This window comes from Microtus oregoni, unplaced genomic scaffold (genome assembly GCF_018167655.1).
Source record: "Microtus oregoni isolate MIOR12 unplaced genomic scaffold, Mior012 000001F_ref0000356, whole genome shotgun sequence".
In the NCBI taxonomy this organism is placed as follows: domain Eukaryota; kingdom Metazoa; phylum Chordata; class Mammalia; order Rodentia; family Cricetidae; genus Microtus; species Microtus oregoni.
In genome coordinates this window covers 52,285,001-52,300,660 of record NW_024543060.1, presented here as the reverse complement: position 1 = coordinate 52,300,660, position 15,660 = coordinate 52,285,001, and the positions used below count along the sequence as shown (strand labels likewise).

The 15,660-nt window shown below is 39.9% G+C and overlaps 1 protein-coding gene across 1 annotated transcript in view; it reads right to left on the bottom strand.

Annotated features, from left to right (window-relative positions):
* Positions 1–15,660, bottom strand: part of Pcca (propionyl-CoA carboxylase subunit alpha) — a 273,582-nt gene that overhangs the window by 174,258 nt on the left and 83,664 nt on the right. The window contains exon 9 of the mRNA XM_041674725.1: positions 8,290–8,368. Within this exon, the coding sequence (XP_041530659.1) occupies positions 8,290–8,368 (79 nt within the window). The remainder of the gene's footprint in view (positions 1–8,289; positions 8,369–15,660) is intronic.

Here is a 15,660-nt window from a genome sequence, read left to right as displayed (position 1 = left end):
ACAGTTCTTCTTTCATAAACCATTAAACACACTAGCAATGTTTGAGAGACAGACCACTCAGCAATTAAGAGCACCAGTTACTCTTCACAAAGACCATGGTCCACTCTCACTACCTACATGGCAGCTGACAACTCCAGTTCTGAGAAATACGATGCCTTCTTCTGCTGTCCACAGGCACTGCATGAATGTGGGGTATAAACATGCAGGCAAAGTATCCATGCACATAAACATGCATGCAGGCAAAGTATCCATGCACATAAAAGTAAGTGTATTTAATACAATAGAAAAACAATACTAAAAAGCATACATATACTTGGCTTAGAAATTAGAATACACAAACAAAAGTGGAAGGGCCTAGCTGGTCACACAAGTGCTGGGAACAAAAGAGAATCTCAGCTCTGTGGCTGCTTCAAAGTCCAGAAATATAGCTGTCTCCCCAAAACCACACAGGTCAATAGAGTGCCACCTTCTCCATATCTAGTCAACATAGTACTAGAAGTTCTAGCTAGAGCAATAAGACAACAAAAGGAGATCGTGGGAATTGGAAAGGAAGAAGTCAAACTTTTGCTATTTGAAGATTATATAATAGTACACATAACAACACAAAAAAATTCTACCAGGAACTCACATAACTGATAAACACCTTCAGTAACATGGAAGGATACAATATCAACTCAAAAAGAAATCAGTAGCCCTTCTATATGCAAATGATAAGTGGGCTGAGAAATCAGTGAGAAATTAGAGCAACAACACCCTTTACAATAGTCCTAATAATCATTTAAAATATCTTGGGAGTAACTCTAACCAAATAAGTGAAAGACCTGCATGACAAGAACTTTAAGTCTTTGAAGATGATATCAGGAAATGGAAAGCTCTCCCATGCTCTTGGATAGATAGGATTAATATAGTAAAGATATCAGTCTTACCAAAAGCAATCTATAGATTCATTGCAATACCTATCAAAATCTTAACACAATTCTTCACAGACCTCGAAAGAAAAATACTCAACTTCATATGGAAAAACAAAAAACACAGATAGCAAAAACAATGCTGTACAATAAAGGAACTTCCAGAGGTATCACCATCCCTGACTCCAAGCTCTACTATAGAGCTATAATAATTAAAAACAGTTTAGTATTGGGGGGAAAAACAGACAAATAAATCAATGAAATCGAATCAAAGACCCTGACTATATCCACACACCTATAAGCACCTGATTTTTGACAAAGAAGCTAAAAATATACAATGGAAAAAAGAAAACATCTTCAACACATGGTGCTGGCATAACTGGATGTCAACGTGTAGAAGAATGTAATAGATCCATATCTACTGCCCTCCATAAAACTCATGTCCAAGAGAATCAAGAAATTCAACATAAATCCAGCTACACTGAAGCTGACAGACAAGAAAGTCAGAAGTATCCTGAATGCAGTGTCACAGGAGACTAATTCCTGAATATAACACCAGTAGCACAGACACTGAGATCAACAATTAATAAATGGGACCTCCTGAAACTGAGAAGCTTGTGTAAGGCAAAGGACACTGTCAATAAGACAAAATGACAGCCTACAGAATGGAAAAAGATCTTTACCAACCCCACACCTGAGAGAGGGCTAATCTCCAAAATATATAAAGACTCAAAAAGCTAGACATCAAAATACCCAATAATCCAATTAAAAAATGGGGTACAGATTTAAACAGAATTCTTAAAAGAATAATCTCAAATAACTGTGATACACTTAAAGAACTGTTCAACATCCTTATCTATCATGAAAATGCAAATCAAAATGATTCTGAGATACCAGTGCAAACTTATCAGAATGATTAAAAATCAAATATTGTAATGACAGTCTATGTTAAAGAGGATGTGGAGTAAGAGGAACACTCCTCCACTGCTGGTGGGAGTACAACCTTGTATAGCCACTCCAGAAATCAGTATGGCGGTTTCTCAGAAAATTGGGAATCAATTTACCTCAAGATCCAGCAATACCACTCTTGGATATGCCCAATCATACCACAAGGACACTTGTTCAACTATGTTCATAGCAGCATTATTCATAATAGCCAGAACCTGGAAACAACCTAAGGTTCCCCTGAACTGAGGAATGGGTAAAGAAAATGTGGTGCATTTACACAATGGAGTACAACTCAGCAGTACAAAACAATGACATCATGAAATTTGCAGGCAAATGGAACTAGAAAAATACATCCTGAGTGAGGTAACCAGACACAGATACACAAACACAGAATGTACTCACTCATAAGTGGATACTAGATGTAAAATAAAGGATAGGATAACCAGGCTACAATCCACAGGCCCAGAGATGCTAGGCAATGAGGAGGGCCCTAAGAGGGACACATGGATCACCTTGGGAAGGGGAAATAGACGAGATCTCCTGGGTAAACTGGGGTGGGGGGACAGGGGTTGGGATGGGGGATTGGGAGGCACAGAGAGAGAGCAATGAAAGCGATATCTTGATAGAGGTGGCCATTATGGGGGCAGAAGCAAAGGGAAACTGTAGTTGGTATGTAAAATAAATCTTAAAAATGTAACACGATAGAGAGATACATACATACATACATAAAATGGGGTTGTTTGGCCAGTTCACTAATACTCAAATTTAGGCAGCCATAGTGGCGTACACCTTTAACCCAGCACTCAGGAGGCATAGGCTGGTAAATCTCTATGAGTTCATGGCTAGCCTGGCCTGCATAGCGAATTCTGGGCTAAGCAGGGCAACATAGTTAGGCCTTATCTCAAAATAATAGATAAATAGATAGATAGATAGATAGATAGATAGATAGATAGATAGATAGATAGATGATAGATAGATAATTGATAGAGAGATAGATGATAGATAGATAGATAGATAGATAGATAGATAGATAGATAGATAGATAGATAATTGATAGAGAGATAATTGATAGAGAGATAGATGATAGATAGATAGATAGATAGATAGATGATAGATAGATAGATGGATGGATAGATAGATAGATAGATAGATAATAGATAGATAGATAGATAGATAATTGATAGAGAAATAGATGATAGATAGATAGATGATAGATAATAGATAGATAGATAGATAGATAGATAGATAGATAGATAGATAGATAGACAGATAGATGGATAGATAGATAAAATAGATTTCAGACTTAGGATTCAGTGAGATGGCTCAGCTGGTAAGAATACTTGTCACCAAGACCAATAACCTGAATTTGATCCCTAGTACCCACAGTGCAGATGCGCACAAGTTGACCTGTGACCTGCACACATGCACCATAGCATGTGCACATTCTCAGACACACACACGAAAGTAAATACGTAAATGTAAACAATTTCAAAGGAAAAAACATCTCAAACTTGTCTAAAAGTAACTGAAAATTTTTGTATATTCACTTATATATTTGGGATATAAAATGTACTTACCTTTTACTTCTAACCAAGTCTGTCTTCATATTAAATACTTGCATTGAATATCAAATATTAAAGTCAGTCTCTTCTAACTTTTAGTGTAAAAACAGTACATCTACTAATGGTAAATGTAATTATCTGATGTGCTTATGTCTGCACTTGAAATGCATAGCACAGAGGGGAACTAGAAGACACATTTCCAGACCTGGGGGACATCTCCCATTTCTGCCCCCTCAGAGAAAAGGTCTTAAGCTTTCTTAGTCTTCCCTTGTATCTTTGATTTAGGAAAATTATGTTCAGACATGGGCAGAAATGAAACTGGAAGTACAATAAATTGTTGTTTTCAGTACCATACAACCAAAGTTTTATTAGATAGAATAGATACTATAGTTCATAAAGAGAATAGCATAACACTTTACAGTTTGCCGCTACTATAATGACAAAAATCTTTCATTTTACTTTTAAGCCAAGACCATCAAAAGTAAAACATCAAAGCCATCAAAACAAAACACAGAGTTTGAAAACATCACAAGTGTATTTGGGAACGAAAGGAAAGCTGTGTTGAGGACATCCTCTGAGTTGAACGTTTAGCTCAGCGCAGGAGCTGGGCACATGCAAAGTTCTGGGTTCTACACCAGCAACCAACCAACACCAAACACAACTTACTTTCCTTTATTAATTCAAAAAATAATTATCACTTGTCAAGCAAGGTACCTGATACATATTTTTGTACTTGTATCCAAAGAATAGAAAATATTTGTAGATTATGCAAAAAGAAGTTTCTTCTTCAGAAAGGAAGACAGGAGAGGAGACAGACAAGTGTGCAGTGGCATTAAAACTGCACCACGATGGAGACTGTCTAGGGCCATGGGACCATTCTCTGAATTCCTCTAGATTTTCGTGTTTGTGTTTAGTTTTATGTTTTCAGAGGATGTAACAGCTTTTTAAACAACAGTAGCCATCATCACACCCAATGTGAAACTTCCGCTCACCATGTGGAAGACAGTATTTCTAGGTAGAAAGTGACCCATTCTTACTAACCACAGAAGCGTATTCTTACTCTGTATATCACCTACCTGACTAGAAAGGACTAACAGGTCTACCAGAGGATGTCACACGAACAGATACAGTGACTTCTGAACACTAAACTCTAAACTCAGAGACAGGGCATCAAAACCCACTGCCAAGACACCTCATAAAAGAATATGATACTCAGCCAGAGTCACCTGGAGAAATGCCTGATAGAAAATATGAAGTCCTGAGAGTTATCTTTTAAAAAAATTAAGTTGCCTAAAGTGGTGGTAGACACCTTTAATTCCAGCACTTTAGAGGCAGAGACAAACCATTCTGAGTTTGGAATTGGCCAGGTTTCCATAGTGAGTTCTAGGCCAACCAGGGCTACACAGTGAGACCCTGTCTTTTAAAAAGTGCTAGTCTTCCATGAAGGGGCTACATAAGTCTAATACAAAAGGGGAAAAACCAATGAGACAAAATCCAGGGTCCAAAGCATACCTCTCTCACCAAACTCAGCAGTCACCAGCATCCCTTCCCACCCTTCCTGTAATGAAACAGTCTGTAGCAAACCTTCTGTCCAGAGATGACACTGTGTCTCCGGTGGTACCCTGCCTCGCCCCTTCCTAGAGAGCTAGAGAGGAAGTGCGGTCACAGTCACACCCTGTGCTGGAGTTCAGAAGCATGGGCCCCCGATCGTCAATAGATCACAGTATAGGAGAGAATCAGGATGGAGGAGAAGACTTCCACTTGGCTCTGAAATAACTGGTCTAATTTGTGTATGCTGGGAGCCAAACCCAGGTCCCCGGCAACAGAAGCTAGTGTCCGGAGCCACTGAGCCATCTCTTCCGTTCCCACTTACCTGAAGACAGAAGCCCACACCTGTTCTAACTCTAAGTCTCTCACTGGGACCTTTGCCTTTCAGCATTTCCCAAGAATTCTCCATTAAAGCAGAGTTGGGTGGTGTGCACTTAATTTACACAAACACTAAAACCAAACCTGAAAGGTGAGAAAATACTCTAGAACAGTGCATACACATCTTCTACCAACTCCACTCTGTATCCCATCAGTTAGCAGCTCTCTTGTTTTGTGTTTTGTGTTGTTTGAGACAGGGCTAGTTACTTTTTAGCTCATGCTGGCCTCAAATTCATTAAGTAGCCCAAGCCAACCTCAAATCTGTAGAGACACTCTTTGCTTGGAGTCCCAGATACTGGGGACATAGGCACAAGTGTGCACACCTGGCTTCAATTTCTCACCACCTCCACCCTATCACACGAGGGAAAGCCACCAGCCCTGTTTTCCAGCACAGTTATTGCAGCCAACTCCTCACTGGCTTCCTGGCTCCACATCATGAGACTGCCCATCTACTTTCAATCCATGACGCAGCACATATGTTCTAGAAAACATAAGACATTACTGAACACAGTGACACACGCTGCAATTCAGCTGGTCAAGAAGTCAGAACAGAAGAAACATTTGAACTTAAGAATATAGTATCATCCCGAGTAAAACTTTTTCTTATAAAAATATAGCAAGTGGACTGGGAGTGCAGGAGTGTGGTTCAAAGGTAGTGAGCAGTCCTACTATGAGAAGTTCACTGGGTTTGATCCCTATTGTTGCAAACAAAAACAACAACAACAAGTAAATTTTTAAGTAAATAGGACTGCATATGATGAAAGATAAACATCAGAATATTCTTTGAAATGTTTAAAATATAACATACATGGTTCCGTATTAAATAATAAGTTCTTGGGGCTGGAGATAGCTTAGAAGAGCGCCCCCTGCTCTTATAGAACACCTGGGTTTGGCTCCCAGAATTCCTGTCAGGAAGCTCATAATTGGTGTGGGAGGTTCTTCTAGATATGTGTTGCTTTTATTGGTTAATGAATAAAGAAGCTTCTTGGGCCTATAGCAGGGCAGAACATAGCTAGGCAGGAAAACTAAACTAAATGCTAGGAGAAAGAAGGCAGAGTCAGAGAGAAGCATGGAGCCACCGCAGGAGTTCAGACACCGGACGCCAGATGGAATTTTACTGGTAGGCCACAGCCATGTGGTGATAAACAGATTAATAGAAATGGGTAAATTTAAGATATGTAAGAGCTAACTGGCAATACGCTTAAGTGATTGGCCAAGCAGTGGTTTAATTAACATAGTTTCTGAGTGATTATTTCTGGTCTGGGTGGCCGGGAAAGAACAAACAGCCTCAAATACACATAATCATTAGTAACTCCATTTCCAGGGGATGTGATAGATTTCCTAGCCTCCACAGGTTCCTGTAGGCACGTGTTGCATGCAAACTCACACACATGCATATAAATTTAAAAATTATCTTTAAAACAATAAGCCCCAGTGGCTCCTAATCGCTCACATAAGTGAACAACTATCACATCATAATGTAGTAAAAAGATACACATGTTTTAATAATGGGAAGTTCCACAGATATCATTTTACTTTAATTTGTCACACTATAGGAAATTTTAAATAATAAAATAATATGCATGCTCTATTCATCTATGTTCACAAATTTCCCTTGAATTTTACCATAATGGATCCTCCCTCTGAAACCATACACAAAAATAAACACTTTCTTTGATAAGTAATTTTATTCTAACAACAGAAAGTAACTAACACATGGCTAGATACTTTCTCAATTCAGACCCTCATGATCGCATGACAAGGACATTGGTGACCAAGCCAGCTCTCCACTCTCCCTTGGCTTTAGATTTGACTGCATTAGTCAGACCTTTCTGACTGCTATTCATGTCACCGATACATTACTTTTCCTAAAAATTTATTTACCTCTGAAAGAATGACAAGGAAAAAATTGGTCAAGAATGACAATGCCCTGGGTGAAGAAGTTTGTGGGCAAGGTCCAAAGGGAGACGCTGCAACGGCCAAGTTTAGGGTGAGCTCAGCAGCCTAGCCAGCATGATGACACTGTGTATTTACACAAGGGAGTTCTCCATCAGAGCTTACTGCCCCATCTGTGATGGCTGAGCCACTGGAGACTTGAGGGTCTCTGACAGGATAACCCTCCAGGAACTCTTCAGCAAAGGACTTCCAAAGCACAAGGAATCTAGGTGGAAAATGCTACAACGGGAGATGTCCCAGCTGCTGGGAAGATGCATGAAAAGACTCAACCAACTGTGCGTTTGGAAAATCAAATCTTTATTATATAACACAGTTTGTTTTTTACTTTTGAAGTTAGTAAAAAAAATTATAAATTCATTATATATAATTATAAATTCATTATATATAAAAGACATATAGCAATTTTAAACTCAGAATTAAAACAGTATCCTCCACATTAAAAAAAATTCTGAAAATAATTATACATTGAGATTAAATAAACTTGGTTCAAATCTTTAGATCACACGGTAAATTATAAGACCAGATGTTAGTGATTTCTGGAAAGAAAACAGAAGAACTCTAAATTTTAAAAAAAATCATAAAAACAAAACCCTTTATCAATATAAAATGAAATTAATTTTATTCTTGAGAAGTTCACACACATGGCCTCCTCAACACAGCCCACTCCACTTCACATCATTTCATTCTTGGCTCACTGGGTCATTTAGTGCTGTCACCCACAGGCGGTTGTGGTCTTTTTACTTTTTTAATTGTTTTTATTGAGCTATATAGTTTTCTTTTAAAGACCTTTCTGTAATAGGATAATTATCTTCAAAATATGCAGAAGAAAGATTTCTGCACAGCATCAATTTCTCTGCCATCCAAGAAGTAAAGATTAGATGGTCGCTGTAATTACTCCATTATGCGTTGGGTTTCTGTTTACCTGTCAGTTTAATAAAACTCTGGTAACTGCAATTTTCATCAAAAGTGTACTTCAGGCAGCGTCTCACCTGGTCTCTTCGTCATCCCAAGCGATGCGCATGCCTTTCCCACCGCCACCTGCTGAGGCCTTGATCATCACAGGGTAGCCTAACAGCGGGGAAGAAGGAGACAGATGCTCAGCCTTTGATCATGTGGATGTATGAACATGACAACTGACCACATGTTCAGTAACACAGACGACAATAATTTATTTAAAAGTTCCTTTCTTCAGAGTTACAGAAACACTACCAACATTACTATCTAAATGAATGAGCATTTTAAAAGAATAGCAGTTGTATCAATAATTATACTTCCCAAGTAATGAAATAAAAGCTAAACAAACAAAACAAAAAAATCAAATTACTTGGCAGACAATTCCAAAATCAGAAATAGAATATGAACTAGCCAATGATAAAAGCAGTTTACACAACACACACACACACATGTGCACGTGTGCACGTACAATTTGTGATTCTGCCACCTGCATGCATAACAAATTGATTTCTCTTTCATATCCAAATACCATGGGTATTTCCACATGGAGGTCACAGAGAACGCCCGCAGCAGCTATCAGCATAATTGGCAGGACAGCGCTGAGGGGGAAGGCAGAGGAGCCAGTGTTCATGCTAACAATGGAGACAGACGCTACTACTGCACTTCCATACATTCAACAGGTTGTCATGAGAGAAAGCCCTAAGTTATCATTCCACAATCTTTTGCACTATGCAGGCAAAAGTCAGTCTCTGCAGGGAGGCAGAGGCAGGTGGATCTCTGTGAGTTCAAGGCCTGCCTGGTCTACAGAGTGAGTTCCAGGACAGCCAGGGATATGTATTCAGATCCTGTCTCAAAATAAAAATAAACCAACAAAAGAAAGTCAGTCTCCTTCTTTAAAGATTCTCTGGAAACTGAGTGGAAACAGTCACACAAGTAGTTCCATCTGTTGCTGTCTTTCCTCAGAAAAGAAGCAGTCAGGGAGCCCAACCGGACCCTTCCTGGCCTGCGATTCTGCTACAGCATTCAACTCCAGCTGTAGGACCCTTACAGGAAAAGGAAGAAAGGGACCAAATGTCACAGACCTTTGACCCGAACACACAAAACAGCACCATTGGTTTAGTTAAAGTGGCACTTGCTTCTTCCATATTTCATAGTTAAACCCATTAAAATGTCTTTGCTCTGCTTATATGGGGCAGTAGATTGAAAACAACACAAGTGCAGTGCATTGGGGCCTTATAATTCAAGACGGAAAAATCAAAAGGCCCAGATAATTTCATCCTTGCAAATCTACAGAGCAAAGGACCAGAGGAAGGCAGGGAAAGGGGGGCAGTGCTACAGAAAGGCCACCAGGTGACACAATGAAACACCGCAATCTTTGAATGCTCAGGAGTAAGAGCTACAGAAACAGAACATAGGTGTGGGCACAAGGGAAGTTTCACGAAATGGCAGAAACAATTTAGCGGAAGTATAGACTACAGCAGGGGCACAGGTGGCCAGTGAAGAAGGTTTTTCATGTTTGCATGGTGGACCCTGCCTGGGATCATGCACGATGGTCACTCTCACCAGTAGGCAAGCAGGGAGGCCAGCACTTGCCTCATTCAGTGCTACAGCCACCATGAGTATCTACGAAGAAAAAGTTTTTAAAAATGTAAGTCTACTTTGGATAAGTGAAAAAGTGTGATGTAAAAACTCAAAACTGGCATGCCTACAAAACCCTATCTACAACAACTTATGGTCTTTTCATAGACAAATGACCCATCACCATTCCCCTGAAAGAGCATGTTTACCAGTTCCATCTACACTTATCTTTCTTGCAACAGGAAACCAGAGGTGAGGGAACACTCTCCTTCCATCCCTCCTCCACTTCACGTCACCGACGACTGTGAAATCTGCAGTCTTCTCAGCTGGTAACTACTGACCCTCAACTATGTAGTCATTTGTGAGTTTGAAAATAAGATGGAGAAGTCATTCTTATCCAAAGATCTCTCTGGTTAGATCTATGAATACCTGCAACCCAGGAAGTCAAGAGTCTGTGATAAAAATATAAAAAGTTGAATATGGAAAGATTGGGAGGAGCTGCATAGCCAACACCACTGTTGAGAACATGTGGCTTCTGAGAAGACCTGGGTTCCATTCCCAAAACATACATTAGGCTACAAAGTATCGCAACTTCAGTTCCAGGGAATCCAACGCCCTCTTCCAGTCTCCAAAGTCTCTTGCACACATATGGCACACATAAATTCACACAAACACACACATGAATAAAAATTAATTGAATTTGGGGAAAAATGATGGAAAGAAAAGGGAAAACTGGCAGAAGTTGGTGACATTAACTCTGGGCTACACTCTGAAATAATATAAAGGACTTGCACTTAATTTGTGGTGCTAGATAAGTCATTATAAGCTTATGCCCCAAAATAACAACACACAAACTGTATTCTTTTAAACACTGCTTGGCCCATTAACTCTAGCCCTTACAGGCTAATTCTCATATCCCGATCAACCCATCTCTAATAATCTGTGTAGCATCAGTCTTACCGGGAAAGATTCAGCATGTCTGACCTGGCAGCTTGCTTCATGGCTGCCCGGGAGAGGGGAGCATGGCATCTGAGCTCACTTCCTCTTCCTCCCAGCATTCTGTTCTGTTTACTCCTCCCACCTATGTTTTAACCTATGAGGGCCAAGCAGTTTATTATAATTAACCAATGACCTTCCTCCATCAATTATATCTCAGGTGGCATCATCCCATGAAAAAAACCATTCCATAAGATGATAAAAAAAAAAAAACAGCCTAGCTCCTCTCCTGTCATCTCAGTGCGTTCAGCCATTCCAGCTAAGCTAAGTCTTGCAATGCCTAGAGCTAGAAGTGGTAAGAAGGAGGAGGAGAAGGAGAAGGAGGAGGAGGAGGAAGTGGAGGAGGAGGAGGAAGAGGAGGAGGAGGAGGAGGAGGAGGAGGAGGAGGAAGAAGAAGAAGAAGAAGAAGAAGAAGAAGAAGAAGAAGAAGAAGAAGAAGAACTTTAAAAATGGATTTAGTGAAAGTCAATATTACTGAAAAAAATAGGAATTACCAACAAGAATGATGGTCATTGCCAACTCTCTGTTACCTAGTCGAGACATGCAGTTTCCATGAACAATCTCCTATTTCCTAATCCAGTAAAGAACTCCCTCCTGGGTTTGGCTTTTGTCTGTAGTGTATCTGTTTAATTTTATATCCTTCAGTTGGCATTTGTTTGAAACAGAACCACCCTCCTCATCACAACATATACCAAGTTTCTGAGGCAATAAACGAGGCAATCTCCCTTCTGATACTAAGAGGTCACTTCTAATTTTACATTTTTAAATATACAGGCATACATGCTTCACAGACACATATAGATATAGACACAGGCAGACACACACACACACACACACACACACACACCAACAACAACAACAACACTCTTTTGGGTTTGCTTGCTTGCTTGTTTTCTGAGACAGGATCTGACTATGTAGCCATGCTGACTTAGAACTCCCTACATAGCTCGGGCTGGCCTCAGTCTACCCACCATCCTGGTTCTGGGATCCCACACACGGTGCCCCCTCCTTGTTTTCCTCACCTTTGCAGACTTCCACTGAATGCATCTGGGACAGACAACAGGAACCTCCCCAACACTCCAACTGCAGCACAGCCTCTAGTCCTTAATCCCCCTCTGCACAATTAAGGGTAAATGAAACTTCACAACAGAAATCTACATAGTGTCTACTTGTGAGCCACGCGCACTCAGGGACACATGACAACAGAGAAGCATGCCACTCAGAGTAGCCTGTTTTCCTCTTTTCTTCCTTTAGGACTTCCCTAAACAAATTGATATTGTAAGTGAATTTAAATGCTAAGAGTTGAGCATGGCAAAGGCAATGAAGGCGTCCTCATACGAGGACAGCTGTATGAGGAAGGAGTTCTGTATGGGGAAGGAAGTCAGCTGGCAGCTCGGTCTAAGGTCACTCCAGAGGCTTTGCAGCCGGCTCTGGACTACTGATTGAAAGATCTTTGTAGGAGCCCCAGTGACAGACAGCTGGGATTTGGATGTGGCCAGTCACAAAAGAGAAAGACAAAGACTTGTTTGTTCTAGAGTATGAGTCACCAATGTTGGAATAGGGAGATAAGGAAAAGTCTAGGGCTTTGAAGCTTTCCCTTCAGGTACAGGTGCTAACTACACAAAAGCCACCTTTCTTGGGCAGCTGATAATAAGATGTTTACCCACATAGGACAAGATAAATAATCAGACTCTCCCAGGAAATGGGAGAAATGGGGGGTGGGGGCAAAACCAGACAACTTAAAAACTTATAAAATACCTATATGATATTTGTAATTCATTTCTAAATTACATAAAGTTTTAACTTTAGTTTCTTATACTGAATTACCATAGGCTATAAAAACTAACGGAGAAAGGAAAGTAAAAAGAAGACAAAAGCAAAATATTTCTTGGGAAATGTCCGGTTACAAATTTAGCAGTGCTGAGCAGTAATCTCACCAATGAAAGAAGACTGGTGGGGGGAGGGCCATCTCTAAAACAGCTGGGAAACCTACAAAGGGCTTTGTTTCCTAAAGAAAGGTTCAAAGGAAAAAGAAAAGAAAAGAAAAGAAAAGAAAAGAAAAGATACTGCAGGGAGAGAGGGCTCCAAAATGGAGCCTGAAAATGGACAATGGAGCTCGGGGGAAGAAAACAAAAGCCTTAACAAAAAAGATCCAGACAGGAAGGAAATGCCCGGGTGAAAGTCTTGTGTAAAAATTACAGTGAAATTGAGTGTTAGATGCTACACTTTGCAGATTGTTTTATGTTCATTTAACGTAAAACAGTTAATCTGCCCATTCTTAAGAGTTGGTTAATTTTTGCTGTGGGGGAAGGGATGTTCTTTGTGACATTTTTGAAGACTAATACTTGATCTTCACTGCCAACTTGACAGATTTAGAAGCAGGCTAAGACACACCTTTGGGGCTGTCTGTGAAGGAAAAGCACTGCCTTAGGTGAGGAGCGCACTCCAGAGAGAAGCCTCCAGGTCCTTGTCCTGCATGAGTCTGTGACCACTGATCATGTCCCCACTGATACCAGGTCAAGGCTCTTTGACTGTACAGTGTGGAATTACCAGCCACTCTTCAGGGAGCTCCAGGACTTCAGTACCAAATGTGGACGACGAGGCAGCCAGAACACATGTGTTCTCTGCTTGTCCAGCATGAGACAGCCGTTGCTGGCCTACCCAGGCCCTGATGTAGAAGGTACTACAATAAATCTCCTTATTTGACCATGACTTGACCACAATCTAGAGGCTGCCGCTGTGTGAGCCAATGGAGGCCAGAGTTAGAATAAGAAAATGGGGATTTTATCCTAAAGAGAATACTGGAGAACGTATACTGTAAATGCATGAAGGAAATGAAGTAATACCAAGCAAAGAGCAAAAAGGAACTGCACCATGCAGAGAAGTAAAGAGAAGTCTGCGTCAGCTGCACAGCTCCTTGACACAAATAGGAAATGTGCCACTTTTAAAAGTAAACTAAGAATTTGAGCCTTCAAAAATAATCTGTTCTGTGGGTGTGGAACATGTGCTTATGACCTCAGCATCAGGGAAGGGAAGCAAAGATTACCCACCATTTCAAGGTCAGCCTGGTGGGCAAAGTCATTTACACAGATAGTCCCTGTCATGGAAAACAAAAACTAAACCAAAAGGAGCAGGCTACTTTAAAGAGATTCCTTCTAAAACCAAAACAGTGAACCAAACATCCAATATAGAAATTAAGGAGCCTTAAGAAGCAAGGCACATGACTGACCCAAACTACCAAATTCAAAGACGCAGGAACAGGAACAACACTAGACAGAGTTTTCAAACGTTATCTTGTAAAAATGGCCGTAACACCACAGAGGACTGAAAACGAGCAAATGAATTAAATGTGTACCTAGGAAGGCAGCAACACAGAGGAAAAGTCAGCAAAGCAGATGGTGAAATCAGCAGCCTTAGTGTCTGAATGAAATCGGCCCCCACAGGCTCACAGGGAGGTGTGACCTTGTTGGAAGACATGTCAGTGGGAATAGGCTTTGGGGTTTCAGAAGCACAAGCCAGACCCAGTGGCTCTCTCTCTTTCTGCTGTTTATAATCCAGATGTAGAACTCTCTGCTCCCTCTCCAACACAACGTCTGCCTGTACGCCACTGTGCTTCCTGCATGATGATAATGGACTAAATCTCTGAACTGTAAGCCAGCCCCAGTTGAATGTTTTCCTTTATAAGAGTTGCTATGGTCGTGGTGTCTCTTCACAGCAATAAAACTCTAACTAAGACAGAAGTATAGTTTGTTTATTTGTTTTTAATTCAGCAACATAGAAGAAAACTTTAACAGGGAAACTATGATATTTACATAAACAAACCACCATAAATTATGATAATTAAAATTTAGATGAATAATTTTTAAAAGAGGACTGTGGATAAACACTATTACCAAAAAACAAAACTAAACAGAAGAAAAAATATCAGGAATAGAAGATAAGACTGACAAAATGCTAAATAAATAAGAAAAACAAAATAAATGAATATATCCATTATATCCAAGAACTTATCAGAAACATAGACCTGAACATCCACATGATAAAAGAAGGGCTGAGATAAACACTAAATGTCTGAAATAACAGAAGAAAAATATTAGACATTTATCTGAGCATTGTAGAACTAGAGAGGCAGAAACAGGTAGACATCTGTGAGTTTAAGGGCAGCCTAGTCTACATGATGAGATCCAGACCAGCCAGAGGTATACAGTGAAAGCCTGTCAACATTCAAATGTAAGAGCCACCTTAGTACTCCAAATGAACACAACCAATGAACCTTTCTACAACATATTATACACAATCCAAAATATAAAACAAAGAAAAAATATTACAAGTTTGAAAGGGGCAAATTTTGGCAAGAACACAAAATAGCCTTAGTTCTCTCAGTAGTAACCTTCAGTGCCAGAAATGTATTGGACAACAAATATTAGGCTCTGGACATAAATAACCACCATGCTATTTTTCAATCCTGACGATGAAGTGGGATATTTCAAGACAAGCATACACTGAAGCAGTTGAAGGCAACCAAGCAAATGCTGCAGAAGATGCTTCAAATACTATGCAAAAAAGAAAAGAGAAAAAGTTCTAATTACAAGAGCACAAGACAGAATAACTTCTTGGGAGGAACAGTTAACCAAAGGAGAGTTGTAAAGAATCCATTACCCAACCCATGAAACCAGCAAAGCCCTTAACACTAAGAGAAAAAAGTAAAGAACAAACAATATCATAGGAATTAGTTAACACCTCTCAATAAAACTTTAAATATAAATGGTCTCGTCTCATCATGTAAAAGACACAGACTGGCTGACTAGAAAACTAGATTCAGCTTTCTCTTG